Below are 25,381 nucleotides of genomic sequence, written 5' to 3' on the forward strand. Positions count from 1 at the left end.
GTGACACCGGCTAGTTGTAGTGGCAAGCAGTGTGTAACATGTTATATGTGTGATGCTCGTGTCAACCCATCTAAAAGCAGCTGAAGGGGTGGTCCCCTCTAGTCTGAATGGAATTTTTCTTTTGTTTTACAGTTTTAACCAGCTGTGCCTCCCTACTTACGACTCCTATGAAGATGTGCACAAGATGCTGCAGCTAGCTATCAGTGAGGGTTGTGAGGGCTTTGGCATGCTGTGATTTCCCCTTTCCAGGAGACTGTTTAGCCTCCTGGCTCTTTGTGGCAAGAGCCAGGTTCAGTCCTCTGCTTGTTCTCCTTGCCTTCGCATGGGCGATGGAAGCAGAGCAAAGACTCCATGTAAAGGAATTTGTCATCCGGAAGATGTCACGTGGCCTTTCCGTCAAATATGTCATCAAGAGCTCATCTTTTCCCTTTCCCTGATTCTCCCTTTGGTTCGATGTGAAACAGCAAAAGGACTGTGGTGCATTCATCAAGGAGATATTGCACTTGATTTCCCTGCACCCTGTACACCCATCCTTTTGTGAGAAGATGAAGTTCAGAAGCAGAAGTTAGAGAGGTGCAGGAGATCTGCTGAGCTGCCGTTATCGTAGCTCTCTGGGAGGAAGAGGGAAGACCAGCATGGAGCTCTGCTGGAAACCTGGCTCATGGGAAGCCTTAGTAACTTTCCGTGTCTTGGCTCGACTTCCCCAGTGATGTTCTGTGATAGCTCATCTAACTCTGACTCATGAAGAGCGTAGGGTTGTGCATCCTTTCAGCACTTGACCCAGAAGGGTTTCTGATTCTCCTTCTCCATCTTGCTCTGGATGCTGCTGTCGCCTGTGCCACAGAGAAAAATGGGCAGTATCCACTGGAGGGAGTAACCCAAAGGGGAGAACAATCTCATCGGAGCACAAGTGCTGACCCTGACAGTGATCCTGTACTACCTCCGCCAGGGTCCAGCAGCAGAAGCGTCCTTCTCCAGCAGTGGCTGGTAATGAGCCTCTGCAAATGAACTGGAAGAGGAGTTTCTCCTCCACTGAATGTTTCTGACAGTTGATTTTGCACAGGAAGCTGTCCCATGCCCTTGCCTTCTTTTCGCTTCCTCAGGAGAGAGAGTATGGGCATGAGTGTGATCCCTCAATGCTGAGCACCAATGCCTATCCCACATTCACCTTCAGGGTATGTATGTTGTGTAGTTAACAGTGACAGGTCAGTAAGCAGCTACAGCGTGCACTGGGCTCGTTTGTTGTTGGGGTGATGGTACTGGGCAGAATGTGGTACCTCCACCTCGGCATCCCACAGGGTCTTGGTTTCTACCTCTATCACGCAGCAGCCTGAGGCTTCTCTTTCTCTACTGCATTTCAGGCAGTGTTTCCAGAGGGGTGCTGGTGCCTGGAGAGCAGCTAGCTTTCTGTCCTCCCAATCTTCCTTACCTTCTTTCTTCAGCTCTCCTTTACTCCTGTTCCATTCAGTGCTGCTGGCTTTCGAGCACAAAACATTAACTGGAACTTTGCTCAAGTGATCGCTCAACAGCCAACACTCACCGTTGTCTGGCTTGTGGGGAGAGGAGGGGGCAGACCAGCGTGAGAAGTAAGCTTATGATTGGGGTGTATTGTTGCTGGCAGTCCAGTCAGCCCTTCCCAGGGAAATAAAGGGAAGGGGGATCTGGGAATCTTGATGAGTTCTTCAGTGAAGCAAAATTCAAGATCTTTTAAGTTGTCAACAGTCCCTTAGACAGTTCAAGTCAGGAATCAAAGGTGTGCAGGAGTCAAAGTGCAAACCTGTATTGCTGTTGCCTGCAATGTAAGCTTTCACTGGATTGTGGAATTGCTGGATTTCTTCCAGAATGGAGTCTCAGACTGGCATCCCTGAGCTAATTTTAGAACACTGTATTACGTAAAAAGTCACATCATCCTCTTCAGCCCCCTTCTGCTGTCCTCAAGCTGATCCGGGCAGACTTCTGCACAGTATGGATATTTTAAAATAACTATGTGTGCTTTTCCAGTATAGCTTAGTTGAATCAACTGGGAATTTGGGGAAAACATTCTACATCTAGAAAATGTTTTTAAGGCAGCATCTTAGCCACTCTTGGGCTGAGTGTGTTACTTCTGTACAGAAAAAAATAAGCCATTTTGGTGCCAAAAAGGAGCCAGCTGAGCGTTGGGACTACTTGGGGATTTCTTTGCCTTGTGAATTCATGCCCTCACTGGCACCGGGCTGCTGGGAGGCTGCCAGCTTGAGAGTTGCCACTGTTGCGCTCAGACAGATCCCTTTAGTAGTGCAGGCTCCATTCTGCAAGGTCCTGATCTCCTTTGGGTGGAGAGTATGGTACCATTTTACTTAGACTGCAGGTGGCTTTCGTGGTCAGTAGAGTTACAGCTCCTGTGTTCTCCATGCCACCACTTCACCGCTTCCTCCAGAAACTGAGAGGAGGTGGTGGTGCTTGGCTTAACTCCTGTTTGTTGGGAGGCATAGCTTGGTGCTGTTCCCCCATTGCAGCCTTGTCTTGCAATCTCACCTGGTGATGATGTTTCCAGCCTTGCAGCTATGGGCCAACTCCACCAGTGACATCTTCCTCAGGAATCTTCTCCCTTCTGCTCCCTTCTTCTCTTGAGCTGGACTTTTTTTATTCTGAGGACAAAGTAGTTGGACATTGGGCAGTCTTCCTCTGCTGGAAAGAGCTCCTAAATGCTTCTCATGGCATTGCAGCCAGCATCCCACGCTTCCCAGCAGCTGTGTAGATGCCAAGGACTTTCTTAACACAAGTGCAGTCAGAACTGTGATGGGTGCTCTAAACCCATCCCCATTGTTTCCACAGGCCCCTAGCTATTCCCATGTTTCTGACATCCATCACAATGTTTCTAAACTTGTCTCTAGCTTTGTACCCTTTCCCAGTGCAGTCATTTTTTATGCTGCCCTTAACACCGGCAATGGGGATGTGCTTTGGTCACCTGTACTGTATGTTACTTCTGGCAGAGGCTCGTTACTTTTCTTTTTATCCTTTATTTATTCTCACTTAATAGAGGCCCTTAATCTTTGGGATCCTGGTATCATCTCAGACAGGTTCCGTGTCTCCTGAAGCTGCTTTGAGGTGCAGAGGGCCTGGCTTCAGCCTGTACCTGCAGGACATGTTGCATGTTTTTAGAAACCAGGAGCTGTGGATGATACAGGTCAAATCCTAGTTCCCTCTGGTGAGTTTCTGGCAGAGTTCAGCCAAAATTTGGAAGCCTGTGGTTGTAGTAGCTGATTTTGTAAATAGTTTGTATAATAAATAAAATATTTTAAAATGTTGCCTTCTCAGCTCAGCGTTCTTTCAGGGCTGCACAGAGGGAATGAAACTGGTTAGGGCTGTCCATGGGCAAGGGGCCTCTCCAGGTCTTTGGGTGTCTCGCTGAGGTCTGCTGCAGGGCAGAGAGGATGATTCTCCACCTGCAGCCTTTCAGGATGCCTGACTGAGCCCAGGACCTGTGAGCTTCTGGGAAGAGGCAGGACTCTGAGCTGAGGCTCACAGGCTTCTGCAGTACACTGGAAAATAGGCTGAAGCAGCTAGTAATGCCAGAAAGTATTTTAATTTTATTTTACATTAATTTAATGTAAATTAATAATGCAGTTGGTGCAATTACTTTTTCATCTCACTGTGTATTACCTGCCTTTTTGAGATGCTTGTGCTTCACTGTACTGTCAAGAGGGTTTGATGAAGCCAGGAGAAGAGGGGGCGTTTGAGTCCTTTGCACGTTTTTAAGTTTGTACAAAAAGCTTTCAGATAGCAGAGTGGAAGCAATGTACCTGCACGTGTCTGTGCTAACAAACAATGGAGTAATTAGGAAGTTGACGGCTTGTTGCTGTCAGGCGTAATATCCAATTTTTGTGATTCTCTGAGCTTGAGCTGTTCCCAGCTCTGCTTAAAAGCATTCAATTTATCACTGGTTTCCCTTGGACTCTTTTTTTTTTTTACTTTTTTTTCTTTTTGGTAGCTTAAGGATTAAAGTCATAGCTCTAAAACTTGAGAAGGTTCTGCAACATGATTCTGTGTCCATTGGCATTGCTGCCTGTAAAATGATGAAAACGCTGTTTCCTAGGCTGTATGAACATTTAGCCCATCTTCAGCCAGCATAGCATTGGCTGGCCACGTGTGTTCCACCATGTAACTAGGCAGATGTTCTCATGTATTATTAAACCAGCATCTAGGCTTCATTCTGGTTTTCAAGCCATGAGCACTAGCTAAAGAGAGTGAGCAGTGTACGTGAGCCTCAGGGATTGTCTCTGTAGCATTGTGCTGGGTCATGGTACTATTTAGAGGCTCCCTGTAGAAATAAAGATGGCTTACACTGGACTCGGAGAAGACAGAGGTTAGATAAAGCAGTGGTGAGCGTTATGAGGAATCCAGAAACCAAAGTTCCAGTGTACCCTGGAAATGGCAGAGGTGGTGAGTCTGGAGCTGCTGGAGTTGGGGTCAGGGCACTAAAAGGTGGGTGACTTTGCAAACCTGGCATGAGCAAAATGATACATAGCAAACCATGTGAGCATGTCTTTACACGCCATGACCAGTATTACTCATGGGAAGGGGGCCAAGCTGAGGCTGGAGTTTTCAGAAACGCTGTCTTGTTTGGGTGTGAAGGAGAGAGCTCAGCTTGCTGGATTACTTTAGCATGAAGTAGGTTCTAAAATTTCTGCCTGTCTTTACAGGATGCATGATATCATCTGGCTGCCCGCATTGTCCATCCTGATCATGAGTTTCTTGTGATGTCTTGGAGAGGGAGCAGCAACAGTGGCCTGTTGCTGACTCCACAGCCTCCATGCATCCTGGCACCTGGCATGGATTTGGGGCTGGGAGAGAAATCATGCCTGTGCACTTCACGCTGGAATCCCTCATACCCCAGCTTGTGTCTCCAGCAAAGCAAGGAGTTGCCTGATGTCGTAGGATCCTTGATTCCGTACATGGCCACTTGACCTGAGATGTGTCAAGAGGTGCTGCTTGGGAAACTGGATTTTTGTCCAGTCAGTTCCTCTGCTCAACTTTCTATTTGCCTCAATTGTAGAACTATGGAGAAGAAATTTCTTCAGATACCTGAATGAGAAAATGGGGAAATGCTGCTTAATTTGGATAAGATTTCTTCTTGCTTTCATAGTGTTATGGCTGATTTCGTCAGTTGGACCAGGCTGTAACTCCTGGTTCCCATAGTGAATTACTATGTTTTGTATGGTTTTGGCTGTTCTGCTACCATCTTGTGTCTGACTGACCTGGCACATGACAGCAGAAAGAGTTTGAATGTGCAATTATGGGAACTAGAAAGGGAAAACACTTACGGGAAACAGCAAAGTCCACCAGAACCTCAGCCTGTCTTGGCTTCAGCTTTATGGTACAGAATCTGAAATTTTAGAATCTTCCTCTTAAACTCTTTCCTTGTTTGTTTTTTTCATTGGATGCGTGAGAAACCCTAATCTCTGCTCTCCAGAGCATGAAACTTGACTGTAGGAGGGAGGTGTTACTGCATGAATGTGTTCATTTTTAGACATAATTTGCTATAACTTTTTTTGCAGTAAAACGAAACAGCTGTAGCTGAAGTTCACCCAAAATTCCCAATCAGTCTTTTCCAGCTACCCTTCTGCAGGGATGGCGTGCTATGAAGTATGTGAAGGCGTGGGCAATTGTACACGGGGTTGGAAGTGGGGAGTGAGGCCGAGAGCCAAGCTTCTCAGCCTTGGTATAAAGCTGCAATGAATACAGATAAAGCAAAGTTCATGTACCATATGAGGGATGGAGAAACTGGAATTGGTCTAAGGCTACTCCAGAGTTTTCTCTGAGGCATGTGAAGGCCAGACTGAGTTTAGGTGGTTTTTGGGGAAGTGACTGCAGTGGCCAAAACCAAATTCTTCTCTCCCTCTTGAGGTAATTCTCTGATAAGCTGCAAGAAGTGTGTTGGCCTGTACCCACCTCTTAATTTAGGGATTTATGCTAACATCATTCTGATGGCCTGTAAACCCATGCAATTTTCTGAGTACTTGTACCTCTTACCAGAGGGAACAGCTGCTTGAGGCTCTCCTGTGCTTCAGTAGCTGAAGTGTGAGGTTGCCTCAAGATGACGTAGTGCCGCTTACAGCAGTGGGTGAAGAAACGCAGGGAAATACAATTCTCTGCAGCCTTCTTGGGGGATGATGGAACCAACTCTGGGGGGTTCAGATTTGTCTGGGGAAGCAATTTGCTGTTTAGAGACTAGCTCAGATTTGTGGAGGCCTCTAGTGTGTTACAGACTGGGACTCTTAGGGAGAACCAGCAGCCCCTTCTCCCTTGTCTATGACTAGAGCAGCCAGCAGTGGTACACAGCCTTCCCTCTCCCAGGCCTGTTCATATTGGGAACAACACCTAATACACTGGTAGCAATTGTAGTCGCTGTTGAAACTAAAAATTATAGTACAAAAATGTCACCTTGGTGTCTTCTAGTAAGATACTGAACTGTTTGTTGTCTTTCTGCTGCATGTCCTCGCCTATTGAGAGCAGCTCACTGGCTGCTATCTCTTATCCTGACCAGTGTTGTCTTGTTTCCTTCTGCTCACTCTCTTCCTGTTCATCTTTTGTGCTCTCTCTCCCCCTCATTCCCCACCCCAAAGAGCAGTCAGTCTCTGTCCAGATTTTGTATAGCTCCTTGCACCATGGGGCCCTGTTTCAAGATGAGGGCTCCTAGTGCTACACAGAATTGCTAGTAAAAATCAAGATAGCCCTAAGGATGTTGAGTTGGAGGGACTGGGCAGATGCTGGCTGTTACGGTAATGAATCTTTACCTTTTAGACTTTCATGACATCTGCTCTGGTGCCCAGGTCTGCCACGCTCCCTGACTCATCTCTGTGCTCTGCAGTCTGCTGCCCAACACTCCTCTGAGCAGATCTGTGCTGCCCTGAGCTCAGGAATGCTCAAGGTGATGCGGGGCTCAAGGATGTGCAAGGTTCCTCGGTGCAGGGACAGGTAGCGATGTGGCAGCCCTGTGCTGCCCACCGAAGGTGACTGTGGCTAGTTGGCCACCAGAGGGGGGCCGATAGTCAACTTTAGCTAGTCAGATTTAAGAGTGGCCAACTTCAGCTCTCTTGAAACCCTGCACGTTGGGTTATTGTTGTCGGGTTTTTTTGTTGTTGTTCAGCAGACCTCTTGGTCTAGCAAACGAGTTGCCCGACAGATTCTGTTGCTGTGCTTCTAACCCCCAGACTGGAGCATATGAGAAGTGAGCATCTAGGAAGCATCCCCTGCTTTGGCATAAGTCCCTGTTGTACCGCTTCCCCTCGTCCTTTTGTTTTCCAACAGGCAACACATTTAAAATGCAGGAAAGGAAGTTGGATTTACACATGTATGATTAACCTGCAGCACACACTCTCTCAGGAGACTCAGGACAAATAGCTTAGTAAGAATAATGTGCTTAATATGAACAAACAACAGCAGTAACACTAACCAGATTAGATGTATTCTCTCAGGCTTTGAGACACACATTAGTCATTGGTTTGCCAGGGGAGAGGGAGTTTTAATGCGCAGACCAGGAAAGCAGAATTGAGTTTACGCACAGAGACAGCTGATACTCTCTTTTTAGGGCTCATTATAACTAAATGGACTGGCTTTATTAACTGTAGGTACCACTGGCCTCTCAGAGAAACTGGGGGAATGGAAGTTGATATGAGCTTGGATGAGTTGCAGTAGGTGACTGGAGCAGCGCAGCAGTTCCAGAACAGGAGGCAAAAAGGACCAAAGGACCCTGTTACCACCCTCAAGGGGTAACTATCCTGAAATGGTCCCTGAGCAGGCAGTGCCTGCCTTGGGCACTCTCTGCATCAGGTTGTTTTTAGGTAGAGCTGGCTTGGCCCAGCTGGCTTTGCACTTTGCAGTTAGTGGTGTCAGTGGCCTGTTGGAATTAGCTTTGGAAGGTGCTCTGGGAATGCTTTTGTAGGAGCTGGCTCTGCTGTGCCTCAGCCCCTCCGGTTCCTCCTCCTGAGCAGGGCTGAGCTGCGATTTAAGTGCAAAGTAGTAGGGTTTCGGAGGGGCTGCATACCAAACACATTAGTGAGGTGTAATGCACTCAGTGCTGCCGTACTGGCGCAGGCCTGAGGCTCTGACCTTGACGGATTTGCTTCCAGGCAGTGTAAGGAGCAGAGGGAAAGGCACCAGGTCAGCAGCAACAGCAGCGGGAGAAAGGGAAAGAGTTGTGGGACTGGTGGTATTGGACCTGAGAAGCATCTTTAGATTCTAGTGGAGAAATGCTTATGGATCAGAAGGCATCTCTCTGGTTGCATTTCTCAGCAGGATCCCTGCTGCTCAAGAGCTCAGTTCAGCACTGGAGGTTTAGGATTGGGTGAAGAGGTAGTCTGTGGAGACAGATGGAGGACCGGAGTCCGGTACAAGGTTGTGGTGTTGAAATAGAAGTTTATAAAAGGCAAGGGTGCAGAGGAAACATGCAGCTCTTCCTGATCCCTTTGTCTTGTCCAACAAGGTCAAAGCGACAGCCAGCAGGGATTGAAAGGCAACAAGCACATGGCTAATCAAAGCTGTCTGCTTCACAGATGGACCGAGGAAAGCAAGAGCTTTCCTCCCTGTCCTCCTAAGAGTGTGTGAGATGGATGTGGATAATGAAAACATGCATGGTTAAATAAGATTTAAAGCAAACCAACCTTCCTGCTTCAGGGCCAAAGCCTGCCTCTGACAGACAGGAGTTAGAAAGCAGCTTGCTTTCTGCTTCTCTTGAAGCTAGCTGCTGTCCTGTGCAGGATGCTGACCTGGAGGAGTGTTTGGCAGCTGGTGGCCCTAGGCAGGAAGAGGAAGGCAGAATCTGCTTTAATCCTGTTGTAGATGTCATGCTAATTAGGGTTGAGCCAATTTGATACTTGAATAAGGAACAGGCGCATCCTTCACAGAACTGGGTGTTAACAGCTTGCATGGATGTGAGGTGATGACAAAGTCTGAGCCTGGAAGGGAGCTGTGTGGTGGTGCTGGGTCAGGGATCCCCACACCCGTGATCTTATATGTTCTATAGCTGGCATGCTCATGGCAGGGAGAGATCTGCCCTGTACCCTTCTCAGGCCACAAACTCTACTTGTAGATACAAGAGCACTTTTTTCCTCCATGGCCTCAGCCTAGCACATCTTCAACGAAGAGGATGGTTGTCTCCTGAAGCCCATCCTTGGTGAGCTCCATGGAGAGATGGATGCAGCTGCCTCCTCACTTTCATCCCTCTCCCTGCAGCTCATCCTTGCCCTGTTCTCTTCCGCTGTTGTTCCTTCTCCACTCTGTTTGCCAAGGTGGCAGTGAAGACAAAGTGCCCTGATGTACTCTGACTTCGCCTTCTCCCTTCTCCAGAAACCTGCACAGGGAGAGCTCCCTCCTCAGTTTTCTCTGGCTGCCTTTTGCCTTTCTAATCAGTCATGGTAATTTAGCCTGGCACTGTTTGGCAGGGGCTGTACCTTGGCATCATGAGCAGCCAGGGTCAGCTGTCAGCCTCTGAGCCATGAGCCTAATGCAACAGAACAGATGTAGGTATTTTTTCCAAGTTTTCCCTGGGCAGCAGGATTAAAGTCTCTGTTCTCAGCTGGGGTCCCCGGTGTAGTCACTTCCCTCTGCATTACACAACACCCTATTAAGAACAGCACAAACATGTTCATTGGGATCCCTTCCCCCAGCCCTAGAAGGCCAAGGAACAAAGGCAAGGGAGGTTTCCAAAGGCTGAGCAGCTGCCTGTTTGGTCCAGGAGCCCTGAGATAATCCTGCCCAGGCATCCCCCTGTGAAAGGGCCCTGCTGCTCTCCATCTGTGTGGTGCCAGGGGTAAGAGGGAACATGGTGGGGGTGGTGGGTAAAAGAGCAGTAGGGTCATGTTCCTCTTAAATCCATCTGGTTGTGTGCAAACCTGAGTGGGTACCAATGAGGGGAGAAACCAGTGTGGCAGCATCACTGCCAGGCCTGGTGTCTGCACCTGCCCCCTGAGCTGGAGCCTTCTGAGCGTGCATGTGTGCATGAGCAAACATGCAAACAAAAGGGAGTGATGAGAAACCCCGAGAGGAGTCTCTGTGCTAGCGAGGGAGATGAGGTTAGAGCATGGCCCATGGTCCAGGAAAACTTTCTTGCTTGAATTCAAAGGTGTCATGCCCTGAGAAGACTCTGGTGAGGTACTGAGGGAGCTTGCTGGGAACAGGGAGGCAGCGTGCTCTCCTTAGCCGATCCTGAAGAGGCTGGGCACAGAGTGGGACTGCGGGGACCCTTGGCGACCAGGAGAGGGCTTCCCCAGCAGACCAAATGGAGCAGTTGAGTCCATGTGAGCACACATGAGGATCCGCTTGCCTCTGTTCACCAATTACTTTAGTGACAAAAGACCATAAATGAACAAGGGAGTTAATTAGGTCCACAGCAGGCCAGGTTTGGATACCTGCAGGGCTGAGATGTCTGGAGCAGGTTCAAAGGTGCAGGGGGAGGAGAAGGCCCTGGAGCTCTGTGTAGCAAACAAAGGTGCTGCTGGTTCTCCTCCTCTGGGAGTGCTGCGATAAACCATCTCTGACCAGAAGGACTCTCCCCAGAAGGGGGAGAGACCAGCTCCTGGCAGAATCTGTTTGTTCAGACCCCTGATGAAGGACTTAAACAGCTTGTTAATTCACTCCTTTGTCCAGCTGCAAACCCTTTGCCATTGCAGGCGAGCCTCCAGGCAGTGTGTGCAGTTGTGAGCCAGCTCTTATGGCCCTGGTACTCTCCATGTGCAGGATGACCCAGTGAGCCGTGGGCAGGACTGGGGAACCAGGGGGCATATTGCAGCTGTCTGGCCCATCTCTAGTAAAATGCTCGCAGCAGGTCCTTTCCATCTGCTTTAGCCCAAGAGTGACCCTTGCAAACCTCCTCTCCCCTGCAGTGGCCTCAGCAGATGGTGGGAAGGCAGATGGAAAGAGGGAAATCTCCAAAGCTGTAGCGATAGAAAGGTCTGATGCCATGGTGCCTCTCACCCCAACACCCACAGGTGTTGGGTTCTTGCAGTGCCACTTAAACCCTGAGCCTTGATCTCTATCCCTTCTCCCACCCCTCTGAGCACCTCCTGCTCCCTTCTCTGGATGTCAGTGGAGGCTCTGGATGGCATCCAGCTGGAAGAGAGCCTGCCCCAGCTCTGTAAGCAGAGTAGGAAGGGGCACCCGCATTACAAGGGGAGCTCACAGCACGGCGAAAGCTGAGGAACATTTTTTGCTCTAGATGATATGCTGATGAGATCTTGGAGCCTATGCGTGTGGTGGTGGTGGTATGTTCAGTCGTGGTGAATCACTGCAAACCATTTTGGGCAGCTGCTCTCTTGACTTTAGCCCCCCTTCCACCCTGGATGCACAGAGTCTGCTTTGGGAGGGGGGCAGAGAGCCCTTTCCTTACCTGTAATTTTACTGGACTGGAGGAATTCAGGGATGTGGAAGGATACGTTTGGCCCACGCTGGAGGAAGTTTCAGCTCAGCAAGGGTGTTTGGGACAGCTGAGCTGTGTATCGCCCGCCAGGCTGCACCAGCTGCTCTGGAGTCAGGACTCAAACCACGACCAGACTTGGTCCCCATTCCAGACTTTTCCTTCACCTCATTTGTTAGCAGCTTCGGATGCAAATTCTGTGGCCGGTACGTGGAGGCCTGGCTGGCTTGCAGGGCTCCTGTCCAGCTGCCCTCGTTCGATCCTCCTCCCTGGCAGGCCTGGCTGGATGCGAGCACTGCAAAGGTCTTGGAGGGAATGTGCAGGGTATCCAGGTTATGGTGTTCAGCACTGTCACCCTTCCTCTCCAGGTGACAGCAGTTGTTGACTTAGAGGACAGATCCTTCCCATAACACCAGCAAGACAGATGTGTCCAAGTACAACACAGAGGTGCAAGGTTTGCCTTGCAGAGGCAGTTAACCCCTCCTCCCCCTTGCATTAGGTACAATGCAGACAGCTCATGAGAGACAACCCTTCCTCCTGCAAAATAGCTTGTGCAGGCAGTGTGGACAAGGAGCAAGAAACAGCCTGAAAGGGAATAGCAGGATGATGGAGAGAAGCTTGGAAAGGTCACCAGGCCAGCAAATGCAAAGATGTCTAGGGGCCACATAGAGGGCCTCCGCTGTAATGTTTGGTACCATGCCCAGCCTGAAGCTCCAGCACCGTTTAGTAGGCTGGACCAGCCTTGGCCTCAGTCTTGTTTGGCTTGATGGGAAGTAGTTGTCATTGTGTCCCAAGTACAGTATCATTGTCACTCTTTAATTCCCCCAATGAGGTGTTGCAAACAGATATACATGTGTTGTAGCTGTACTTTGGATTTGGATTTGTCTCTGGGGACAGGCAGTGATAAGCGTTAAGAGCTGTTTAGATCCCAAACTATTATGTTTCTGAACCAGTTTCTAGCAAGAGCAGAAGACACAAAGCTGGGGAAGAGGCCGCTTCCCCTGCCAGAAGCATCCTGCTGGGCTGGGGAGGGACCCTGAGCTGGTGATGCCCTCTGAGCAGCTGGGGTTAATGACCAGGCTAAGGTTATTGGTAGTGTTACCCGACAACTGCTAATTGGGTTTGCCCCTGTTCAGCACCTGCCCCTGGGATTTTGCCTGGCAGCTGGAGGGGCAGGTCTGGGTCTGTGGAGGCAGGTCCCCCATGGAAAGGGGCTGCTGTGATTAATGACCAGCAATGAATGAGAGGGAAAGGGGTAGGAGGAGAAAGCTGCTCAGGCTTTAACTCTGGTGGGTGCAGAGGTTCAGCACAGTTCAGATCTGCTGGTGGGAGGGGAAGGGTCCTTGGCCAGCCAGGGTGTTAACAAGCTAGAGGTGCATAAATCAAGCTTAAAGTGCCAGAAAAAGCCTCCAGGGAGAAGAAATGTCTAAGTGTCATCAGCTCGGCAGAACTAATGAGAACCAGAAAAGTACTGGGAGGTAAAATGGCACAGATCCGTGAAAACACACTTGTGGGCCCGGGATCCTTGTGGATCCATGCTGACTGGGGAGATGGCCGTGGGGGAGTCTGGTGTTTATGGAGGGGCAGTAGGGTTAATCCTCCTCAGTCTCGGAGGCAAACAACTCTGAAAAGAAGAAAATCTTTGTGCTAAATGATGTCCCCTGCCCCACCCCCTCCTGCTTCTTCACTTGCCTTGAACAGAAAGCAAGAAATGGAGGGAAACAGCAAGGGCCAGATCTGCTATCGCTGTGTTTGTGTGGTCAGTGCGAGTGAAGGGGACATCCTCCTTTTGCTCTGGGCTTAGCCTCTTGAATATGGTCCTGTAACTTGGGGGTTGAGGGACCCCTTTGGGGACTGGAGCCAAGAGGTGCAGCCAAGAGCATTGTGTGGGTCCATAGGTGTCATGTCCCTAAGAAAGGCATCCCCAGCTCCTCTGGTGGTGACCAAACCCATTGCAGCAAAGGTGGCCAATGGCCACTTGTGTTAGAGGTCAGATCAGAGTGAATGATGCTGGACCAGGCTGCCTAGGGAGGCTGTGGAGCCCCCATCCTCAGAGGGTTTCAAAACCCCAACCAGACGTGGCCCTGAGCATCCTGGCCTGAGCAGGGGGCTGGATGGGACCATCTCCAGAGGTCCCATCCCACCTCAACCAGTCTGTGATTGTCTGGGAGAGCACCAGGAAATGCTTTCCACTGCTAGGACCACCTGCTTGCTTGGCCGTGGCCAGGAGGCTCATGGCTGACTGAGGCAAGGACAGTAGGAGCCTGTTTCCTCCTCACCTTCACTGCAAAACCAGAGCAATGGGGTCCTTTACTACTTCCTTGCCTGCACTGCTCCTTGCAAGGCTGTGGCTGAGCACTGCAGAGCAGGAGCACTCCTGGGTGCTGTTGGAAGCCACCTGAGCTGCTGCCTCCAGGCACTCCTGCGGTGGTGAAGCTGGCTTGCTTCCAGTCCTCCCTAAAGGAGGCAGGGCTGTAAAGCAACGTGGAAGCTAAGCACCAACACCCGCTTAAACGTCTTTGGCATTAGGCCTGAACTGGTGGGAGCAAGGGCAGGGTTATTTCACAAAATGGCGATGAAGTATCTGGTGAGGGGTTGTTTTTCTAGTTGCCTCCTTGTTCGTGCCCCGAAGGCTTGTGGTGAAGGGCAGATGCTTGGTCTGTCCCCTTGTACCCGTGCCCCAGGCGTGCTCTTTCCTCTGCTCACAAAGGCTGCGTTCCCAGCCTCGGGAGAAGCTCTGTGCTGGCTATGAGATCTCAGCCTGGATTAAGTGGCAAAGGCCAATCCTCAGCTTTGGGAAGAGCACACTTGACCTTTGCCTCTGTGGAGTTAGGCTCTCCCTCGGGAGGAAGCGTTGGCTCAGCTGCTGAACAAAGCGCTGGCTGTCAGGAGCAAGACCTGCCTGCCTCGGAGAGGGAGGGCCTGGGGTGGGGGGCAGATTTATGCTCTGGGGCGGGGGAAGAGACAGTAGACCCAGTGACCTGGAAGCTTAGAGGTGACCAGCTCGATTTACTGACAAACACAGAGCTACGTTGCCTCCTGTTAGTAAAAATACACCATCTGGGCAGGTGGGCCCAATGGCACATCCAGATGCGAGGGGAGAATTCACTTGGCAAGATCCAAATGACGTTTTGAATCCCCATTCTCTCCTAATTTTCCAGCCTGTTCTCCTCTGTCATGTCTTGCAGTGCCTCTTGCCCTGAATTCCTGCTAGCACCTTTGCAGGTTCTCCAGGTCGCATAGCAGAGGACTCGGTAGCAAACTTGGCCCTAGCATGGACTTAATACAATGTCATATGTGCTCAGTGGTAGGTGCAGCTAAACCTGCTTGTTTTTCTTAAGCAGCGGCATGCGTACAGCTCTCACATTAATTCAGACATTTTCTCCTACAGTATGCCCTTTGTTCTATGGAACATGACTCACTCTAGTGCCAGAGCACCCAGCAAGGATATGGGCAAACACAGAGTGGGCGTGTGGGGTGGTCTCTGTTCCGCTTTGTACCTGAGGGCTGAAGCTAGATGATTCATCTCAGATCACAGAAGAAGCCTGCGTCAGAGCCAGGACTGAGCTCGTGTCCCAGCATCGGCACTGTGGGGCAGTGCCCTGGCCCCATTGTCATGGGCTCTGTTCTAGCATGGTCAGATCTCTCTATGCTGATGCTCTTCTATATGTTTGCCTAAGTCAGGCTGCTCTTATTTTCAGGATTGTTTGGGAGCTCTGCAGCCCCAGCACCAGGCTTTTGAAACAGATGCATAAGGACAAAGAATCTGGCTGAGTGCAGAGTGCTATAGAAATGCATTTCCATCTCCATCACTGCAGGTACGGTGTCTGAGTTTGGTGTTACCCCTGCACTTCCACCCTCACCCCTCCCCAGCCTTCCCCACTGAAGTGCTCTGAGCTTGGAACCATTTTGCATTAGTGTCTCTAAAGAGGCAGTTTGATATTACTGAGAGCACCTGGGTTAGAGAAGGAAGAGATTCACTCAGGTGAAACCGATGAAAGAATCCAGGTCTGCCCAAGCCTCCAAAGGGCTGTAAAATAGGTATAAATACATTTATAGCCTACTGCATTGCAGAGAAGTGAAAAGACTGCTCCAGCTTGAAAGGAGTGTCTCCTTCTCTGCCACCTTTGCCGATTCCTGTAGATATTTGTATGGTGCTCAGCCAGTGGGTTAGCAGAGTGGTCTCTCCTTTGGGGTGATGAAAGCAGAGCATGACAGTCAGTACTGCAGGACAGAAACACTGCTTTCACCTGCTGGCAGACCAGCAAAACAGAAGGAGATGAGAGGAGACCCTGCCAGCTCCCAGCCAGGCTATTGTGGGGTGAGAATGAGGGTAGGGGCAGTTTTGGAGATCACATCTGTATCTAGCATTGCTTTGCTTTACTATCAGGAGAAGGATTGTTAATCAGCTGCTGTGAACTTAGACCTAGGCCATCGGAAGATCTTGCGGGAAGCAACCACCCACCACGTTACCAAAGCTCTCCTGCACTCTGGGGGCAGAGCTACCTTCTGCTCCATCAGCTTTACAGGTCTTCTGTGTCTCTTGCCTCTGTGTCACTCACACACCGAAGTATCAGCTGTGTTTCTGTTGGCAAGGGATGACTGGGAAGAGACCAAAATCAGAGTACGTTACTGAATGCTTGCGTGGGAGGTCTGTTGTTAGCACGGGTGTGAGAGCTGCACATCTGAGAAACTAATACGATGAGAGGGGCTGTGCACGTGGAACAAGTCAGGGCAGCAGGCCACGTTCTTCCTTTAGATCTGCTTGGTGCTGACAAACCCATTAGTGGCAGCTTGATGCTGCTGCTGATCAGGGCTGTGCTGAGAGCGAAAGCCCTGGAGCTGTTGGCAGCTCAGCTTTACGCAGGATGGAGCTGATGGAGTCAGTTCTTCCCACCCCCCACCCCCTGCGCATATGGTGCAGACTCCTAACCAATTTTCTGAGCAGGCGATGTTTCTGGGAGATGAGATGTTTGGCTGAAGTCTAGGCTCGGTGCAGCTGCATCAGCGGGTTCTGGGGTGGGAAGGGCACTGGATTTCACTTCCCCGTTTCCCTCCATGAGCCTTGCTGACATGGCTTCCTGGACCACTAGTGTCAGGAAGAGGCAGTTCAGTTTCTGGGGTGTGAGTGTGTGTGTGGGGCTCAGCCCAGACTGCACAGGGCGTGAGAAGGGCACCGAACCATCCTTCCAGCCCAGCTGCTTCCTCCACTAAAAGCATTGAGACAGAGTCTCTGCCATACCCAGACTGTTTGGAAACGTGTTGATAAACTTCCAAATGTCTATTTTACAATCCAGATGTGCTAGCCTTGGCTGTAAACCCTCATCTGAAGAACAGGTGTGCTATAATGTTTCTAACAGTGGCCCCAAAGCCAGCTGGAGGCTTGAGCTGAGCAGGGGCCAAGGGGCTGGTGCCATATAGGATATGGATACTGGGGCAGGGACAGGTGAGGCAGAGAGCTGTAGGTCAGCCGTAGTTCACAGTAACCCAGAGTCAGACTGCGAGGGAAGAAAGGGGCAAGCCAGAATATCCCTCAACCCCCAGCCTCTGCTTAGCAGCACTGGAGCTGACTCAGAAGAGGCTGCCCTGGTTATATGGGCAACATGGATGTGTCCATAGCTTGTATCAGCCTTGGCTGGATCCATCCTGGTGAGGAAGCACAGGGCTAGCCTGAGGAAACACACCAGCCTCTGTGGTTTGCCTCAACCTCTCCAGCAGCTCTGTGGTTTAGGAGGCACTGCAGGTCACAGCGGCTCCCGACTGGCATTGCTGGGGGAACTGAAATGGGGCAGCTGCTTCCTTGGGCCAAACTTCACATGTGCCTTTGGCCTGAAAAGCAGACATCCCCCCTGGGCTGGGGAAGGTGTCCTGCTGCTGGGCCTGGATCTGGCTCCTGAAAGCTGTACTGGGGAGAAGCACCGTCCCAGTGGGAGGATGGGCAGCAGCAGTGGGCTGCCAGAGAGGGCACCAGCCCTCTGGTGTAGGGAGGACAGCCAGCCCTGGGTGCAGGCTGGCAGGAAGCCTGTGAATGGTGGGGATGAGGCAGGGCACAAGGTGCTGAAACCACACCGCCTTAGCTACGCATGGTGTCTGCAGGCTCAGAGGTGACAGCCACACTGATGGCCTATTCCCCTATCTCAAACTTGCTCTCACATAGGATTTTAGCTCCACTGGTACTGCTGGGTGATTTGTGAAGCCTAAAGGCTTTGTCAGTGATACTCATACCCTCCTGAACCCCCACAGAGCTGGCCCAGCTTGCAGGGAGGCAGAGCCCGAGAGCAACAAACTAGGCAGCACGTGCCAGAGGGGCAGCTGCCTTTGCTGAAAGTGAGCAGCAAGGCAGGGGTAACTCAGGCCAGGGGCAGTGCTGAGAAGCCTTCAGCATCCTCTTGTCCCTTCTGGTGGGCATAAGGCAAGCTGGTGCTGTTTCATTTTCATCTCCAGCTCTCAGATTGCACTCCTGGCTTGTGCAAGTACCTTTCCTGCTCCATACCCTTGCCTGCCTGCCTTCTTCCCGCTCACCTGCGGCAGGAGCTGCCTGTAGACCAGCCTAGCTCACACAGCCTCGGAGCAGGCAGTTCTGCCTTGATACTGCTGCTGCAGAGATGTTCCCCAGGGACATCGGGAGCTCCTTACCTCCTTCAGTAATGCCATCCTCCAGGACATGCTTCCCTCGGCTCAGGGATGCACAGGGTCTGGCTCTGGAAGGGAGGAATCATAGAATCATAGAATGGTTTGAGTTGGAAGGGACCTTAAAGATCATCTAGTTCCAACCCCCCTGCCATCAGCAGGGACACCCTCCACTACACCGGGTTGCCCAAAGCCTCATCCAACCTGGCCTTGAACACTTCCAGGGAGGGGGCCTCCACAACCTCTCTGGGCAACCTGTTCCAGTGCCTCACCACCCTCAGAGTGAAGAATTTCTTTCTAACATCTAATCTAAACCTACCCTCCTTCAGCTTAAACCCGTTACCCCTTGTCCTGTCACTACACTCCCTGATAAACAGTCCCTCACCATTTTTCCTGTAGGCCCCTTCAGGTACTGGTAAGCTGCAATTAGATCTCCCCGGAGCCTTCTCTTCTCCAGGCTGAACAACCCCAACTCTCTCAGCCTGTCCTCATAGGAGAGGTGCTCCAGCCCTCTGATCAGCTTCGTGGCCCTCCTCTGGACTCTCTCCAACAGCTCAATGTCTCTCCTGTACTGGGGCCCCCAGAGCTGGACGCAGTACTCCAGGTGGGGTCTCACAAGAGCAGAGCAGAGGGGCAGGATCACCTCCCTCCACCTGCTGGTCACGCCTGTTTTGATGCAGCCCAGGACACGGTTGGCTTTCTGGGCTGCAAGCGCACACTGCCGACTCATGTTGAGCTTTTCAACAATCAATACCCCCCAGTCCTTCTCCTCAGGGCTGCTTTCAGTCCATTCCTCGCCCAGCCTATAGTCATGCTTGGGACTGCGCCGACCCATGCGCAGGACCTTGTACTTGACCTTGTTGAACTTCATGCAGTTCGCACGGGCCCACCTCTCCAGCCTGTCAAGGTCCCTCTGGACAGCATCCCTTCCCTCCAGCATGTTGACGACACCACATAGCTTGGTGTCATCGGCAAACTTGCTGAGGGTGCACTCGATCCCATTGTCCATGTCGCTGACAAAGATGTTAAACAGTGCCGGTCCCAGTATCAACCCCTGAGGAACGCCACTCGTCACTGTTCTCCACTTGGACATTGAGCCGTTGACCACAACTCTTTGAGTGCGACTGTCCAGCCAATTCCTTATCCACCGAGTGGTCCATCCACCGAGTGGTCCATCCATCGAATCCATGTCTCTCCAATTTAGACTAAAGGATGTCGTGTGGGACAGTGTCAAATGCCTTGCACAAGTCCAGGTAGATGATGTCAGTTGCCCTTCCCTTATCCACGGATGCTGTCACCCCATCATAGAAAGCCACCGAATTTGTCAGGCACGATTTGCCCTTAGTGAAGCCGTGTTGGCTGTCACCAATCACCTCCTTATTTTCCATGTGCCTGAGCATAGTCTCCAGGAGGGTCTGCTCCATAATCTTGCCAGGAAGGAGAGGGTCTCTCCACCTCCACGGTGCCAGCTGCCTTCTCGGCCACCACCCCTGCTGTTGGGGCTTGCCAGTCTTGAGGGAGCACAGGTGGCCAGCTGGGCTGCTGGCACTGGTGCGTGCTTGACCTGTGTGAGGATGCCTTGCCTGCTCAGCCAGGCTGAGAGGGGGGGAAGGGGAGAGGGAGGGAAGGCAGAGGCATGGCCTGAAAGTGCATGCCAGAGCTCGGCACGGAGGCAGATGTAAACATTAGCAGAGAGGGCAGCCTTATGGTGTCCCTGCTTCTGCCCTGAGCTCCAAACCCAGTTCTGGGAGAGGCAAGAAAATCATGAGTGCTATCTCTGTAACCCTGTTATGGATTTTTGTTCTGTGCCTGGCATGGCCCCTGCCCAGGTGGGAAGTGGATGCTTCCCCATCCCAAGCTCCTTGCTCTTCTCAGAAGATGATGACCTGATATGGTATGGCACGGAAGGGGGCTTTGCTCATCTTCTCTGCAGTTGCCCTGCATTTTATTTCCTTGTTAAACTCTCATTCCTTGTTATTCTTATTTTCTGTAAGAGACTGGGCCCTTTCTTAAGGCTGTGTGCCACACCTACATGTAGAGTGGGTGACAGCAGAGTCAGCGTGGCAACTGGTGAGGGAGACTTCTGGAGCTGTGATGTCACCGGAGAGCTGGATTCCCAGCCTATGAAGTCATAGCTGGGAAACTGGGTACTCAGCCTAATCCCAATAATTACCCAATGGGACTGTAAAGTGTCAATGAACTAGTCTATTGCTTGAAGACTGACTACTTTAGCTCTAACACACGCCACCTAATAATTGCCACTTTTTGCAGTTCCCTAAGATTCACTTATTAATAAGCCATTAAACATCCACTTGAAATCACTGCATTGTAATGAGCTGAGATCACTGCTCACACAGCCATTCCAGCAACCAAATTGGTAGGAAAGCACTTAAAATCTTGTGCTGGGGAGTGGGCCTGCAATTTCAGGATGGCAGAGTAACCAAACTAAAATACAGATATAACGTCAGCCCAACTGGTCATTCTCAATTCAGGATCTATGTGGCCATCATCAGTTTTCCTCCAATATGCAAAGCTGATGGGCTGAAGGACTTCCAGTCCAAGCTCCTTGTGCTCTGGACAGCCAAGGCGAGGGTCTTAAGGAAGGAACAGCAACTTGAAGGAAATGAGTTGTTGCTTTTTAGGATGATTGCTTTGGAATCAGAAGCAGGAATGAAATTACTTTAATCCCAAACACTCAGTAGAATTCAAAGTTTGATTCAGGTTTGGTTTTTCTGGTCTTTTTGTTGTTTAAGATAATGTAAAGGGAATGTAGTGTGTTTGAGAGAAGTTCAGTGTAGGAGGAATTTCTCAGGAAGAAGTTCTTCAGCACAGTTTGGGGATTGCCTGTCCTTGCTGTTGGGTCATCTTGCTTGGATCTCTACCTTTTCTCTTCTCCAGGTCGTGGGCTCCTTGGGAAGCACTGCCTGTGGAGTGGTACCAGACACCAGGAAGGGAGACTTTCCACTGAAGAGAACACCCTGTTCTCCCTGCGTATCCTCAAGCTGTCGTTCCTGCTTCCCTGTTCTCTTCCAGACTGTGACAAGCTGATGTTTGATAGCCACCTCAGGAAAAGCCTCCTGGCGTTAAGACCCCAGTGAAAAGGGGAAGAGAAGGTTATGGAAATTCACACTATTGGGGTCCTTTGCACACTCCTCTCAACAGTGCCCCCGACCACGTGGGGAGTGTTCCCTCTTTGTGGGTCACAGCCCTTAAAAATGGCAAGGAGTTCTGCTTCCTTCTTTCTTTTCCTTTCTTCTCTTAGCGAGGACAGCTGACTAAATGAGCGGTCTGGTTGAAGCCCCCTGTCAGGTTGATGTCCTGAGCAGGCTTGTGCCTGCATGGAATGTGTGGTGGGATGGGTTTCCTGGTCAGAGCAGCCTCCATGCTCCTCAGGGACACTCAGGGTTTCCTGGTTTCCAGGCCCCTCTCCCTGCCATGTGCAGCTCCAGCCACAGGTATCGAAGAAGCAGAGAGGCCAGATCAGCCTCCTGAGGAGAGGGAAGATTGCAGTTGGATCACTGCAAACAGGACTTCATTAATTATAAATGGACAGGTTCCCCTGAGCTGCTGTAGCTCTGCATGAGTCACATTCTAGCTGAGGGGGGTTTTCTGTTTTTTTCTCCTGAAGAGTTGCTGAAGGGGCTTGAAATAGTGTGATGGATAAACAAGGAACCAGCTGTGCTCTGCAGCCAGCCCCACCAGAGCCTTTCTGTAGCAGTAGCCCACAGCAACCTCCGCTCTGCCTCACTCTGCACTCCCATCCCTCGGGTTCTGCCATCTGGTCCTGCTCTTCGCATTTCTTCTTCCTAGCGGCATGTTTTCATCTCCTGTTGTAACCTCCTTTCCAGCGTGTGGTCTCAGCCCTTGGTAATGCACAGACATATGTTTGGACAACAGCGTGACCGAGGAGTCCGGTTGTGGGACACACACTTGGCTGGTCTGTGCCTCCCTCCTCCTTCTCTGAGATGGTCCTGGTTAAATGAAAGCAGAAGGAACAATAAAACCAGCAAACCTTGGCTTTTGACTAGGAGCTGCTGGACAGTTTCTCTTCTTCTGTTTTCTGACAACAAACTGTCACTTACACTTCTGGCCGCCTCCTCATGGGGAGAAGCCAGGATGTACCCTAAGGCCCCGAGGGACACACCAAGAGTGGGTGGAGGTGGCTGGAGGGCCAGGGTGTGTGTCTGGCTGGAGTGGCTCATCTGACTGGTGGGAATGTCTCCTTCCCTGGGTGCTGTAAGCGTGAGTGCGCTGTGTCTATCTCATGGCAAAGCCAAGGGGTGGGAATGGTGTCCGTGGGATTTGCTAGCTGTATTCACAAATTCAGAAGCTGCTTTTCCAACCTCTCTGGTGCCTGTGGTTACAGAGGTCCTCTCCGGAGGTCTCTCTGCACTGCTGCCTCGAAGTTGTTTCTCCATCCAGCTCCGCAGGGCTGCCGTGTCCTCCCTCATAGCGTGAGATGGCTCTTTGCAGAGAAGCTCTAACTTGTGCGTCTAAAAGGCTGGCTCTGCACCCTGATTTTTAAGCCGGTGGGGCTGGCCAGCCTTCCCCTGCCCTTCAGCCCTGAGTGGGGAAAGCACTCCTTTCTCTGCGGGAGCTGCAAGCAGCTCCTGAATCCGTGGAATGTGTCCCATCTGCAGCGTGTTAGGGGTCTGCTCACAGCAGAGGAAGAAGCACATGTGGGTTGTGAACCCTTCTGAAGAGGAAGAAAAGGGGCTAATTAATCTAAGGGATATGGTGCCAGGAGCCACATCTGGGAGCCAACTGGCCCTGGAAGCATGGTCCCCAGGTGCTACCCCCTTGAGGGGTTAGTGCAGAGGTGGTGTGGCCACAATGGGTAGGGGAATGAGGGCATGAAGGGTTCTGGTGCAGAGGGACCCCATCAGCACAATCCTGAAGAGCCCTTTCTCCCTGTCTTTCAAGAGGGCTCAAGGAGATCTCACTCATGCTCCTCTCTCCAGGGCACGGCCCACCTTGACTCCTCTGCCTCTGGCCCCACAGCTTTGATTCTCAGCTGCCCAAGCACTCTTCCTCTTCTGCCATAGCAGTGGCAGGCAAGAAGGGCCACACTGTCAGCACAGTCCACCCTTGCTCCTCTCTTCTGCAGGGTCTGATGAGCCCCTTGCTTTCTGTGCTGGCTCCCAGGTCTGCCTCATTCACCTCGGTGCCTTGGACCTGGAAAGCGTGGACTTGGAGAGGTGCTGCCTCTGCCCTTGGCCTCTCTTCTGGTGCCATCCCTGCTGCATAGAAGCTCATGCAGTGAATTAAGGGGAAGTGAAGGCACCAAAGAGCACTTTGAGCTGCCCACCTGCAGCTCGCCCCTCCAGAGGAGCCCTGTGCTTCCAACTGCCAGAGGCTGGGCTATTGAACCCCGCTCACCGGCTTGCAGCCCCATCCTCTCTCTGCTGCTGATCTCTCTTCCCAGGTGCAGGTTTGATCTCGGTGGCGAGCAGCCTGACCGTCTGAACTCTGCCTGCATGAGTTCCTTAGGAATGAGACATTTCATGCTTGCCTGCTGAGCCGCTGCTGAGTGGCACACTGATGCCCAACCTGCACTACAACTCCCTTGCACTTCCCTGTTTTCAGAGATGGCTGAATACGAAATGAGCCACGGGGCTGGGAGGCAGCGAGCCCATGCCCAAACACCTGCACATTGCCCACCTGCACCAAGGATGCAGTTGCTCCCTCCTTGGGTGCTTGAGCCTGTGCCTGCATCCCCAGTGCCGGGCAGCCCTGGGGCCGGGGCTTGCTGCCCTTGGCTGGTCCCTGCTCTGCCGCAGGGCTTACGTGGGATCAAACAGCGCCGGCACGTCCTTGCAGAAGCAACTGAGTGTTTGCATGTGTGAGGCTGGAAGGAGCTCAGTGTCCAGCTCTGGAGGCGTTAGTGTAAACATGGAGTGAAGCAGATTTGAGAAGGGATGCCAGCTCCCTGGGCTGGGCTCCACTGCAGCCAGGGGCAGCTGCAAGAGTTACTGGAGGGCGATCAATGGCTTCGTTGAGTCTGCACATCTCATTCCCCCACCCTGTTGGGTATGCACAGGCTCTGGCAGCCCTGCAGCCGTCAGGGCCCTGAGTGCTGGCTCCTGTGGAGGTGTGGTCCCCTGGGGATGCTGCAAGTTGTCTTCCTCCCCAGAGTGACCCAATGCCTCTGGGGAGCAGGAATCCACTTGCACCCTGACTGAGCCTGCTCCAGGGTTGCCTGCTCTAGCTTTGAGCACTGCCTGGGCTCTCAGCTGCTTTGTTTATGACTTTGTTTATGGCGTTGATAATTTTCTCGTGTCAGGTTTAGGCACAAGCATTCTTTCCACTGCTGCATAAGAAAGTAATTAGGTGAGGATAGAAAGGACATTCCTCTTCCTCAGAACAAAGAAACAAGCCATGGCTGTTATCGGGCACTGCTCATGGCATCCAGGGCCACGCAAGTTCTTGCCCAAGTGCTGGCTCTGCCTGGTGGGGTGGGTGAGCTGATGGCATCCCAGGAAATGCCAAAGCACCCTGCTGGTATTTACTCTGATGCCGCTGCTCTGTAAGCCAGCTGCCAGCGCCAAGGTCAAAGCTCAAACCCACTCAGCCCTGTTGCACTTGCTCACCTGCTGAGTTACCTCCCCCCTCCCTCGTTTGCAGGGTCCCAACCAGAGGGGATGCACTGGGGTCCTGTTCTGCTCCAGACCCCGTGTGCTTTTGGAGGGATTCATTACCCATGCTTCTGCTCCTTTCCTGGTTCCTCTGCGCTCCAGAGGGCAGGCAGCAGTGCTCCCATCCTGGGGAGGGGATGTCTGTGGTCTGAGAGGGCCCAAAAGGCAAGGGGCAGTGGGAAGAAGGGAGCTGGAGCTACTGGTTTCATATGGGAGAGGTGTTAGGAGCGCAACTGCTGGAGGCCAGAGAGGAGGCACTGGGGGAGCTGGACCTCTCTGCCACGAAGCTTTTGGGAAGCAGACAGCTCAGTGAGGGCCAGGGGAGGCGGCACCTGCAGCGGGACAGGCTGGAAGGAGTGCCACTGGGACAGGGACTTTAAGGAGCTGGGGGAGCAGTGGGCACAGGAAGAGAGCCTGTGCTCTATGTGGCAGCCACCTCACACATCAAAAGGCACAAAAGAGATTAGATAAACTCACGGGCTGATATGACAATTTGCCTTTTAAACCCAGCGGCTGAGCTGCAGCATCTGGCTGAAGGAGCCCCTACCCCGTGGACTGCTGGAGGGTGCGAGGGTACGCCCAAAAGATCGCTCTGTGTGCACACGGAGCATCTCATGCTTTCTCATGGGCATCCAGCTGCTGTGCTCAGGGTCAGGATGCCGAGTGAGATACACCTTTCATCTGCCTGACCCTGGCATGATGGAATTGGGTTGATAAAGTGTTA

The 25,381-nt window shown here is 51.7% G+C and overlaps 2 protein-coding genes across 9 annotated transcripts in view; one reads left to right on the top strand and one right to left on the bottom strand.

Moving 5' to 3' along the window:
- AREL1 (apoptosis resistant E3 ubiquitin protein ligase 1) overlaps positions 1–22,038 on the top strand; it is a 41,897-nt gene extending 19,859 nt beyond the window's left edge. For 4 of the 8 annotated variants that reach the window (XM_075753903.1, XM_075753906.1, XM_075753907.1 and 1 more), the window contains one exon: positions 133–2,278. In XM_075753903.1, the coding sequence (XP_075610018.1) occupies positions 133–235 (103 nt within the window). In that variant the 3' untranslated portion in view covers positions 236–2,278. Of the gene's footprint in view, positions 1–132; positions 3,288–4,682; positions 5,426–15,093; positions 15,211–20,920 lie in introns of those variants that run through there. The other 4 variants (XM_075753904.1, XM_075753905.1, XR_012835629.1 and 1 more) reach the window with 3 other exon arrangements.
- The window catches only part of FCF1 (FCF1 rRNA-processing protein), a 290,016-nt gene that overhangs the window by 25,717 nt on the left and 238,918 nt on the right, over positions 1–25,381 (bottom strand). The window lies entirely within an intron of this gene.

The sequence above is a fragment of the Balearica regulorum genome, chromosome 5, assembly GCF_011004875.1.
Source record: "Balearica regulorum gibbericeps isolate bBalReg1 chromosome 5, bBalReg1.pri, whole genome shotgun sequence".
In the NCBI taxonomy this organism is placed as follows: Eukaryota; Metazoa; Chordata; class Aves; order Gruiformes; family Gruidae; genus Balearica; species Balearica regulorum.